Source organism: Hemiscyllium ocellatum, chromosome 17, assembly GCF_020745735.1.
Source record: "Hemiscyllium ocellatum isolate sHemOce1 chromosome 17, sHemOce1.pat.X.cur, whole genome shotgun sequence".
NCBI lineage: Eukaryota > Metazoa > Chordata > Chondrichthyes > Orectolobiformes > Hemiscylliidae > Hemiscyllium > Hemiscyllium ocellatum.
Window position 1 is genome coordinate 47,297,838 of NC_083417.1, and position 12,290 is coordinate 47,310,127.

Here is a 12,290-nt window from a genome sequence, read left to right on the forward strand (position 1 = left end):
GGTACCAAAGGGAAGGGAAAGGGGAAATACATAATTCTGAAGGAGTATTGCATGTATTGAATATTTTGGGAAAGTATAACAAGGTGAAATTTCTTCAGGTGATCCTTCGTCTTGGAGACTCCAGAGGTATTATGTTTTGCATAAATTACCAAATTTGTGTTACTTTTGGTCATGAACCAAAAAGCAAACTTTTAATTTCTCACCTTCTGGTCACCAGTTAGTGCCAAGGAACAGAAGTGCAAATGTAAGGATGCCCTGGTCATCAAAACCAGAATCTAATCTGGTATCATTTGATTAGATTACTTACAGTGTGGAAACAGGCCCTTCGGCCCAACAAGTCCACTCCGACCCGCCGAAGCGCAACCCACCCATACCCCAAATTTACCCCTTACCTAACACTATGGGCAATTTAGCATGGCCAATTCACCTGACCCGGACATCTTTGGACTGTGGGAGGAAACCGGAGCACCCGGAGGAAACCCGCGCAGACACGGGGAGAACGTGCAAACTCCACACAGTCTGTCGCCTGAGTCGGGAATTGAACCCGGGTCTCAGGCGCTGTGAGGCAGCAGTGCTAACCACTGTGCCACCGTGCCGCCCACTTTGCTTGATGTTTAGGTTTGAAGTTGTACTTGACAGGCATTTTACAAAAGGAGGGTCATTGGCCTTGATTTTCTGGGGAACCACAATCACAATCAGATTGTCACTACTCTTTTTTTATTCGTACTAAGCTCTGCATTTCCAGTTGGATATTCTGATCCCGCTCCTTCAGAAAGGTGGAGTCTGCCTGTCTTGCAGGATAATTAAAGGAAGTTAAGCATGCTCCCTTTTTGTAATATCAATGCTGTGTATGCTGATATTTAAATGTTCACCAGCATAAAGTCACTTTTGGCACCTGCTATGAAAGAGTATGTACATATATACCAAAATGCCAGGGTAAGGTGCCATGTGATAGGGTTCCAGGTAAGTGACAGTGTTTAGGGTCAGTCATGAGCAATGCTGTGTGTGTCAGAGCTGTAAGCAGGAGAAGGGGCTGTCAGGGCTGGCTGTATTGGGCCGGATGGGGAGTTGGAATTCTGTTGGGTTGAGGGGGTACAGGGATCTAATCGGATGAGGGAATGCTGTAGTTCTTGGGGTGGCAGGTGTACTTGTCAATTGTGCGGGTCAGTTGTAGAGTCAACCTTACAGTTATCCAGGAGTTCGACCAAGTTTTTAATCATCTAATTATTCCTCCGTAACTATCTACCCCTTCAAATTCTCTACTGGAAAGGCAATGGAGTTGTCCAACGGAATCTTGAATTTCCTAAGGAATTCCTATGGACTCTGTTGTATCTGGGATTCCACACATGGTCTTGATAACAACTTCAGTCTGTGTTGCTCCAACAGCTATCCAGCCATCAAAATTTTCAAACTGTTATTTACTTAAGGAACCTGATCATCTGTTAGCACTTAATATTCAGGATAAGTATCATTCTGCCAAAGAAAGTAACACAGGCCAAGAGGATTATTTTATACTTGTAAATTTCTTTCTCTATCATGTGAACTAATGTTTACTTTCTAGCACTAAATGGGTAAATGTTTTGTTTCATTCTGTCTTTGTACTTTTATTTATTGTTAAGCCGTAGTAATAAAAAGGAGTGATATCTACAGAGAAAACAAAACACATATTTGAAAATACTTTTAACACCAATTCACAATTGGGTGTTTACCAAAAAAATTGATTGCTGGTCATTTTCGTGACACAGCAGCTCATTCTCAACATGTAGCTATGTACCATATTTAACCATTGTGTCAAAACCTTTCACTAAATTTTCATGGGCAGGTGCTTAGTCATGTCAATTATTCTGTCTTCAGTTGTTTGCTGACATCATCTCTTAAAGACAACAGTTTCCTGGGGTCAGTAATCAGGAAATCTCTTTTCAAACCTATAAGGGATCTTCACAGTTGGAAATAGTGAAACATATTTTTAAACAAATGTCAACTCTAATCAATCACAATTTATGTTTCAGTTTAAAAGGGTAATATACCAACACATTTATGTAAACATGTATTTATGTTTGTAGTAAGAATAGACAATTGGGGATTGTAATTTAAGGAGATGAGCAAACATTGAGCTTTAACAACTAATTAATCCAACTTGTGTTTACAAAATGGCACATCATAAATCAACTTGTGAAAAACTCAATTTCTCTTATAATTCAAAATAAAGATAACTTTTTAAAAACCTATAATAATTACTTCAAAAAACATTACATTTATTGTCATAATTCATCGTTAAAGCCTAGAAAATGTTTTATTAGTCCTTAACAATTTATACTCGTAATACTTCACGATGCAAGATGAAATAAATCTCACATCAGATTTTGGGCTGATTTCAAGCTACTTTTAATGGTATCCCAAACATATATTTTTATTTCTTGATCAAAGTAATAAGCAAATAGAGAAAAGAAATGATATAAAAACTTTTGCTTTGATGAGGGAGTATATCTGACAATATCCTACTTGAGCATAGGAGACAGTTGTCTCTCTGTGTTTTCAAAATGAACCACTAAAACCAGGATTAAACAGTAATTTATACAATGTTAGTATGTGGTAACCAACTTGACTATCTTAGTTGTACATTTGTTAATTTCAGATCTGGCTTTAACCATTTCTGGTGTACATTCTAACTTTTACATCGCCTGACTTAGACATGTTTATTGGTTCATCGATCCTTTCCACCAAATTTACATGTAGGTAAGGTTGATTTTTCTACAATTTTACTTACAAACTGGAAATTGATAGGGGAGACAAAGTGTGAGCTCCTCATCACCTAAATATATCATGCATCAGTCTGTTCTCCATGTGAAGTTGTGAAATTGGATGTAATTAAATAGATTGTCAATAGTATAAAAATAACCAAGATGAGAGTATTTCAAAACTGTAATGCAGAGCTCTATATAAGTCTTTGTATAGGCATATTTAATCAGTGAAGAAACCCGTAAGACTTTTTTATTCTTTCATGGTTGGTGAAGAAACAGTAAGAACAATAAGAAACAACAAGGAACTTGAAGAATCAGGACTGAATGTACTAATGGATTCCTTCATTCTCTTTCTAGACATTCATATATATATTCATATATATGGTTATGGTAGCCTAGAGTGGAGAAAATACACAACATAATTTTCAGTACTCTTAGTGTCATAACCAAGGCCAGAATTTGTTATCTATCCCTTTTTGGACCTTGGGAAAGTGGTGGTGAACCGTTGTTTTGAATTGCTGCAGTTCATTTGTTGCAAGTATGCATCTTGAATTGGCGCCATACTCTTCTAGGAAATGGAGAATGATTAGATTACTTGCAGTGTGGAAACAGGTCCTTTGGCCCAACAAGTCCACACCGACCCTCCGAAGAGTAACCCACCCAGACCCATTCCCCTACATTTACCCCTTCACCTAACACTATGGGCAATTTAGCATGGCCAATTCACCTAACCTGCACATTTTTGGACTGTGGGAGGAAACCCACGCAGACACTGGGAGAATGTTCAAACTCCACACAGACAATTGCCTGAGCCTAACCACTGTGCCACCGTGCCACCCATAATGTTCCATTATGTTCCTGACTTGTGCCTTATAGGTTATAGACAGGATTTGGGGAGTCAGGAGTTGAGTTACTTATCGCAAGATTTCTGAACTCCAGCTTGCTCTTAAAGGCTGAGTATTTATATGGCCATTCAAGTAATATTTATGGTGATGTGTGATGATGTTGGAAAATTCAGAGATGGTAATGCCTTTGAATGTCAAGTGGAAGTAGGCTGATTCTCACTTCTATCTATCATCCTTGTCTGGCAGTAATGTGATGCAAATGTTATCAGACCATGTCTGAATGTTATTTAGGTCTTACTGTTTCAATGTCTGAATGGTCACAAATATTACCAAACACTATCTGTCAGCAAGTTTCCCTCTCCCAACCTTCTAATAAAGGATGTAAGGACTGCATATATCTTTATTTGGAAATATAAATTGGAAAATGGAAGTTTGGATACTGCTGTGATGCAGAGAATGAACTTATTTTTATAACTTGAAAGAAAGCTAGAACTGTGCGAAGTTCACTTATTGGTTACATGAGGTCATGCAATGTTTGGACAACCTGAATTTGATACTTGTATAAGACAAACTGGCACCAAAGTGGCACCAAGAGAGATCTCTATTTTGTCTCTTTGTCTTTCTTCTTTTGAGGATGGCAGAAAAACAGCGCTCAAGACTCCAAAAAGCAGAAATGTACATCCAACTTAGCTACCAAATTGAAGACTGCTGTAGTTGATAATAACTTAATATTGTCATCAGAAACCAAAAGTACTGAGGTTACCTCATTCTATACTTGTGGTGTGGACTCTTAATCCACAGATTTTGTTCCTGTTTGTCTACTTTTCCACCCATGATCCTTCTACAGATCGGCCTCTCTCTCTTGTCCATCATATTTATGAATGAGTGTGCGTGGGTGTTGGGATTTTAAAGGTATCTAGTTTAAGCTTGCACAATAATAATTATAATCTGTGATTTTGCTTGTTGAAGGATAGGGTTGTCATAATAAATATGTTTTGGTTTCTTGCGCATTTATGAGACCTGGTGTAGGTTTCTTTTACCTTAGTAGTCAAAGTCAGCAAGGTAATCATCCTAATGATTCATTTGGTCATGTAAACAATTGTGACAACTCGTGAAATAGTCAGGCTTAATTATCAATGCATACTTATGATCAGGGTTGTGACTAGGGAAGATTTTGATAAACCTGTGCAAGATGGTTGGGCCTCAGACACAACTTTGAGCAGGTCAAGCAGAGATGCCCTGGAGTTGTGATGACTGACCTCCACCAATCACAACCGTCTTCATTGGTGGAGGGCAGTCATCACACCAGTGGAGAGATTTCTTCCTGATTCCTAGGACATCAGTTTTCTAAGTGTTATAACGTAATTAGGATGAGTGTACTGATAAGCATGCCCCACTTTTGTACAACCTGTCCTAAAATGTTTAAAACCACAATTAGATAACCAGGATAATTAATTTGCCTGACTAATGATATTCAGGACAAAAGCATTTCAGTTCAGATTTTATCCAGAACAGAAAAAAAGTCTATATATTGTAACACACTTGATTTAACAAAGAAAGATCAAAAATGACAGCATTTTTAATCTGCTACTATGGAACTTGAACTCAAAACCTCAAATACGTGCATAGACACTCACAATTAGGACAGACCAAAGACACAAATAGATATTATGGGTAAGACAGGATATAGGCAGGGTAAACAAATTTCCAAAGATCATAAATTCAGATTTCAAGGGTGGGTTAAATTGTCTCATAATTCTTTTGATTTTGAGTCTTAGCACTGATGACATGCTACTGTCAGTAGGATGACGCATACTATTTATTTTAAGTTTTCTTGGCTTCTGTCTTTTACCCACCTGGAGTGAAGTGTGAGGAATGGATGTTTTCAGTCTGAGAGCTCTGGAAGTTTCTCTCTCTTGCCTTGGCACTTACAGCTTGTAACATTCTGTAGCTCAGCCAATCAAAGTTGCAGAGTTTCCTAACACAAAAAAATGTCGATGATGCTCAGTGTCAAATTTTCTCCCTTACTGTTTGAAGAAGTAGCATTGTAATGCAGAGCTCAAAAATATGCAGGATTTGATTTTCAAGTCACAAAACTATGCAACACACTAACTTCAATTTCAATATATGGTCCCCAAACAAAATGTGAGGTCTCTTATGTAGGGATCCTTGTGACTATACTTGGTCAAACGCTGATATGATTGAAAATATCTGTAGTTTCTGCAATTTTATGATAATTGATGAAACCCATTGTGTATACATTGTCATGATCCCAGTTGATGTTGTTATTGGTTAAGTCAGATCCTAGACTGAAATCTCTTGAGATAGATTGTTTTGGTTTTAACTCGGTGGTCTTACACTTAAACACAAGCACTCAATATTGGCGGTTTAGTTTTAACAGTAAAACTGGATATTTTTACACAATTAAGATTAAGTAGAATAAATTAAACTATTTACATATAACACATTTAAGGATTTCAAAGAAAACCAGTTATTGTGCAATTCCGTTAATGCCAACAGCATCCCATTATAGAACTTAAAGATGAGAAAGAAATCTCTTCTCAGTCCCACGTACAGTTTGACCTTGCTGCAGCTTCAATTCCCAGTTGAATTTGCTGACCTCTTGGCTCTGAACTTGCACTTCTCCAGTTTCAAATAACCCCTTCAGAATTTTAACCAAACACTTTTGATTTGGAATTTTTGAAAGACTAAACTCCTTACACTAAGGTACCTTAATTTTAACAATTCCAAAGCAACTTGTCCCTTTTTCAGGAGCAACTGTTTTACACATCCCACTTCATCTAAGAATCCTGCAAAACTGTCCAACTGAAATTAATAAAAAGCTCTTTTTTTCTCGAAGCTATGGGTTTTTTCCCCCTAAGTCCAGAATCTTCTTTTTGTAAATTTTATGCACTACATTGTTTACTTTATTTACTTGTAAATTTTATTCTCCTCGTGGAAACAAATTCCTATTAGCCACCAAAACTCTCTTCTCAGATTGCTTTTAAAAGATTTTCAAGTTAATCATTAAAATAGAAATCCACATCATATTAGTTTGAAGTTCAAAGTAGATTTTATATATATACCTAACAGCACACACAAGCATCTTTTGCTTTTTTTATGCATTTGTTTTTATATGCCTCTCCAATAATAATTCTGCTTCTAGTTTTCTATTGATTTTCTCCATCACTGATCCAACAGGTTCTGATGTATAATTTATATTTCTTTTTATGAATCTAGAAGTGTGACTTTCATGATTTATTAGTGATCTGTGCACTGTAATTTTCTATCTTCAAATATTAACTTTCATTATAATATTTTTTATATGGACTGAATATGACTGTGCCTCATAATGTGTTCTTAGATGATTTTAATATGACCCATCAACATTGTGTGCTGTCTGGAATTCAGCCTCGCTTCAGTTCTACCCACAGAGTGGCAGAGGTAAGATTTGATGACAAAGCATTCTAGGTTTAGTTTTGTTCTTTTAATAAAATGATTTTATTTTATTGTTAAGTTGCTGTGCCATTCACAGATTAAATTTTCTATTTGGGTTTGAAATACTGAAGTCTTTTTATTCCTCTGTGACCTAATACAATAGGAGACTGAAAACTGAATCAAAAATTATTTTGATGCTTTATTTTGTTCAATATTAAATTGAAAGATTTAATATATTATAAATATTTCACTGAACAAGTTGCACATTAAAACATAAGTTTTTGTGAAATCTTCCAACATTGCTTTATCTTGTGCTTTAAGCCAGTACTGCTGCATTCACATACACTCAAGACTTGAGTCAATCTTGCTGTTGGTGTCTGCACATACTGTCCCTGAGGCTGCTTACTCCTTATCTCTATGTGAGGCTTTTCAATTCCTTCTGTACTGTAACAAACCTTTATTTATGTCTGTACATAATAGATTATTAAATACAACTCTCGAGATGTAGTGTATAAAATCTCTCTGTTTACCTGCTTATTCTAGAATAGTGTCTAATTACTGCTGTCTGAGTCATGTGATCACTTACATCACAGCGTGCTGAAGAAACTCTGCAAGGCTATCAGCATCTATGGAGAGAGAAACAGTTAATGTTCTGAGCTCAGTATAACTCTTCTTCAGGCCAGAGTCATCCTGGACTAAAGCACTAACTCTTTTTCTCTCTCTACAGTTGCTGCCAGATCTGCTGAGTTTCTTCAGTATTCTCTTTTTTTTTCAGATTTCCAGCATCTGCCATATTTTATTTTTATTTGATCACTTACGTAATCAAGGTTCACATGAATTTCATTTAACCCCAGACTGAGTCTACATTTTTTAAAACCACGCAAAGTAAAGGTGGAAAATAGAGGTAAATCTAAGACTCAAAATTGTTTGCATGTATAATAAGGAATTCCTTTAAATATATGGCAGTTTATGTTACCTTCTTTTGCTCTGTGACAGCAAGAAATCGTGTTGGATTTTGACAATGGTGATTTTTGGTCCCAATGTTTGGGACACTCAAGTAATACCGTAAGTCTGAGGCCTAAGCCATCTTGTTAGCCAGGCTGAATACAGGGAGTTCTCTTGTATTCCTAATATAGTAGTTGTATTTCTTTGCAGCACTGTGCTATAGGAAATCGCACAATGTAAATAATGGGGCCTATGGGAAAATCAGGGTTAGGGGTGAACTGCCAAAACATCAGTGAAAATCAAAACAAAAATAATAGTTAGCCGAACACCATCAATAGCACAGGCTACGTAAATCTTTAAATAATTTATTTTAATGAAATATACAGTGGATTTAACACTTTAATATTAAAATCACTGACTACAGCACTGTTCCTTCCATGAGGTTCTTCACCAGAAATTGCACGAGCCGACTGACCAAATGATGCTAACGCGGAAGTGCAGTCCTCCTTAAGATTTTCCCCCGATTTGAAATAAAGTTCCTTGTAAACGTAGACTACAATTCCCAGTTTCAAGCTACATTTCAAGCTACTTTTCAAGGCTTGCAGAGCTGATTGCATTCCTGTTTTAGCTGAACACACTGAATTTGCATTTTGCAGACAGACCATCGTGAGGCTGTATTTTGCTGTTCAAATAGTGTTGGGGTTGGAATCGCGTAACAGCGAACAGGAGTTCGCTCTATATATAAAAAAGTCTGTAATTCACTAATTGCATTACAGCCAAATCGCATTTAATAAACACGTTATCGGAAGAATGACCTATATAAAATTCATTGATTGGCTGTCCATGCATTTCTGGCAGAGGCAAACAGCCCATTCAATTAGAAACGAAGATTACAAATGGGCATGATATCTATATAAATCATCTTAAAGAGAAGTAAGGTTTTACTTGATGCAAGTTCCCACTGAACTGGTGCTGCAAAAAACTGAGCACCATTATTTAGTGGATTCATGTTGGATTGCCTTCCTGAATAGAGGAAGACATTACCCCACTAATAGTCGGGCAGTACTATTTTAAGCAGGTGAGGAGGGATGAAGTAGGAATTGTCCCACTCCTTATTTGACTGTAGCAGGTTTATACTTTAAAATTTAGTGTGGTTGTGCTCAGCCAATATCCCACAAAAAGAGGAGGTAACTTACAAGGAGCTCTGTTTTTTTCCCACCGAAGAAAGACTAGGTCACGCAAAACCATTCATACAGATGGTAAAACTTGTCTTACAGGATTTACAGTTCATGTAGCTTAATAGAAAGGTTAGCTGTTCCTTACCTGGTCTTGATGTAGTGAGTCAGGATAGTGACATTTTAGTCATTCTCCTGGATGGAGTTGCATGGAGCAGAATTGCATATTTTAAAAGATCTGTTTGCAGCAGTTTTCTCTTAGGGATGATGACTTTTGCAGAACTGGGCACACCACTTCGAGAGAGAGAGAAAGAGATAAGCGACAGTTTCTCAGCGTGCCTTCAATACTGCATTGTCTCCGTCTCTTCCTGCTTGGTAATGCCCTTTGTATATTCCAGATATATAAAGCTCATGACTACAGCAGTTACTGCTTCAAAACAAGTAATTGCATTTTGATGTCCCATCTCAGATGCATATTGCAAGTTTCAGGGCAGTATGATTCAGTAGGAGATGAGGTAGTTCACATTCCTCAGGGATTTCATGTGGTAAAATGTGAAATTGTGTACTTAGCTTGTCTGACCATTGTCTATACAGGGTGTCAGTTTTTTTTGCTAATCCAGTAAGGAGGATGAAAATTAAAATTTCTGTCTTTAAAAGAAAAACATATCCTCATAACAGTACTTTGGCCAATTTTGGTAGCATCATAGTTCAAAAGTGTAATTTGGAATATTTTAGAACAAACACTCCAGAGTTTGGTTATTAAACTCGAGTTTGGTTATTTACAGTTCAAAACGCTGAATTTTTTTAGAATTCAAATTCTATCAAACTCTTTCCAGACGCAAATTAAGATATTTAGCATCATTTACAAGCTGAGTTGTATTGAATGATTAACCTCATTTGAAGAAATATTTAAAATCAAAATACACCTTGAGCTGACTAATCTGAGATGTGTTGATAATAGGAGAGAATAATTAGTGGAAAAGTTCGAGTGACTGTACTTGATATCAAAGCAGCATGTGACTGAGTGAAGGAGCTTTTGCAATCAGAAGTCACTGGAACTCTGAGAAAACTCTCCACTGGTTGGAACCATTCCACATACAGAAGAAGATATGATTGTTGTTATTTGAGGCCATATCAATCCAAAGACACGTTTCAGTTTGTCCGAGTATTATATACTATGACAACTATCTTAACTCTTCTTCACTGACTTTCTGTCGACCAACTGTAGTACTGGGAATCTCCGCTGACTATGTGTAATGGTCAGTAACACTCCTCAGAGTCTGAAGCATGCAGTGTCCAAATGCAGCGAGACCTGGATAACCTTCAACATTGGATGGATAAGTGGCAAATAACATTTGTGTCACACAAGTGTCAAGCACTGACCACCTCCAACAAGCGAAAATCTAGCCATCTCCCTGTGACATTGAATAGCATTACTATTGCTGATTCCGCTTCTATCAACATATTGTGCAGATCATTGCTACAGCAGGCTGTGGAGGCCATGTTTTTGAGTGCATTTATAACTGCTATATAAAACTTATTGTGGTTATGTGGTTACCTTTGACCTGAAACTCAGCAGGACCAGCCATATGAATACTTTGGCTACAAGAGCAGGACAGAGGCCAGAGATTCTGGAACAAACAGCTTATGCCCTGACTCCACAAAACCTGTCCAGTATCAACAAGACACAAGCCAGGAGCATGATGAAATAGTCTCTGCTTGCCTGAATTAACACTTCTGCAAGTGCACTGAAAAAGACCCGATACCATGCACTTGTTTGGCACTCCAATTAAATATTATATTTTTAAATATTCACTTCTTCCACCAGCAATGCACAATGGCAGCAGTGTGTACTATGTATAAGGGGCACAACAACAATCCACTAAAGTTCCTTCAATAGCACCTTCTAAACCACAAACTCTTTCAGCCAGCAAGGCAAAGACAACTTATGCATTGGAGCCCCATCATTTCAAGATCCTATTCAAGCCACATGCTGTCCTTTCTGATCATTGTTCCTTTACTATCATTGGATTAATATCCTGGAATGCACTTCCCAGTAGTATTGAGGATGTACCAATGCCATTTGCATTTTGGAAGTTCGAGAAGCTGGTTCACTGCAGCCTTCTTAAGGTCAATTAATGATGGGCAATAAATGCTTCCCCAGCCAGTTACACCCCATCTCATAATCATAAGGAAAAGAATTCATTTTAAAAGTTGTAGAGTGACTAGGCTTTTATTTATTGGATATATTTTAGGTTTATAAAATTCGGTGCTAAAGAATTGAAAGTAAAATACAGGAGTGAATTATAAATGATTTTCACTTTGACAAAATATGTTTCTGCTTAACTCTTTATTTACTCTTTAACCTTTTATAACTTAACATTTGTTTAAATGATGTTGTTTAGGAATTTATTTTGTCCAGAGCTCTAGGAGATCTCCCCTGTTCCTCTTTGAATTATGCTGTATAATCTTCTGAATCCACCTAAGAGGGCAGGCAATCTATCTGAAATGTAGCAATCCCTCAATACACTGCTGGAGTGTAGGCCAAAGTTTGTGCTCCATTTTCTGAGTGGAAGTCAAAAGAAAGAGTTTTGTGAACTTGGACACAGCTGAAATGAGACATTTGTTGAATTGTAGCACCAGATAATTAAAAACATAATTTCAGATTTACAAATTACTGTAAAAAATGATATTTTGTGATAAAACAAAGAACTGCAGATGCTGGAGGACTGAAACCAACAAAATAGAAACTAAAGATACTGAATAGATCTGGCACCATTTGTGATGAGGAAGCATACATTTTGGAACATGAAATACTCAATTTCCACATTTTCTCTACAATAAATATTTGAATCATGGATTGGATCTCACATGGTTTAGATTTGGTGTATTTGGAATGTTGTTTGCTTTTCTACCAAGTAAAATTAGTCATCAAAAGGAAGCTGAACAGTCTCACATTCATTTTCAGCGTGACCTCAAACCAGATTGTCAAATTGTAGTCTTTGACATTATAAATATGTGGCATACGGTCCATGTAAAATCATAATTATGAGCTATATGCTATTTATGTTTTCCTCTTTGTCAGCACTTAAACTCTCTCTTTTGGGCTTCTTTCTGCCCTGAAAGCTGATCCTACAGATTTCAGT

At 36.9% G+C, this 12,290-nt stretch overlaps 1 protein-coding gene across 1 annotated transcript in view; it reads left to right on the forward strand.

Annotated features, from left to right (window-relative positions):
- Nucleotides 1–12,290, forward strand: part of fto (FTO alpha-ketoglutarate dependent dioxygenase) — a 412,244-nt gene that overhangs the window by 105,052 nt on the left and 294,902 nt on the right. Inside the window, exon 5 of the mRNA XM_060837726.1 lies at nt 6,951–7,030. Within this exon, the coding sequence (XP_060693709.1) occupies nt 6,951–7,030 (80 nt within the window). The remainder of the gene's footprint in view (nt 1–6,950; nt 7,031–12,290) is intronic.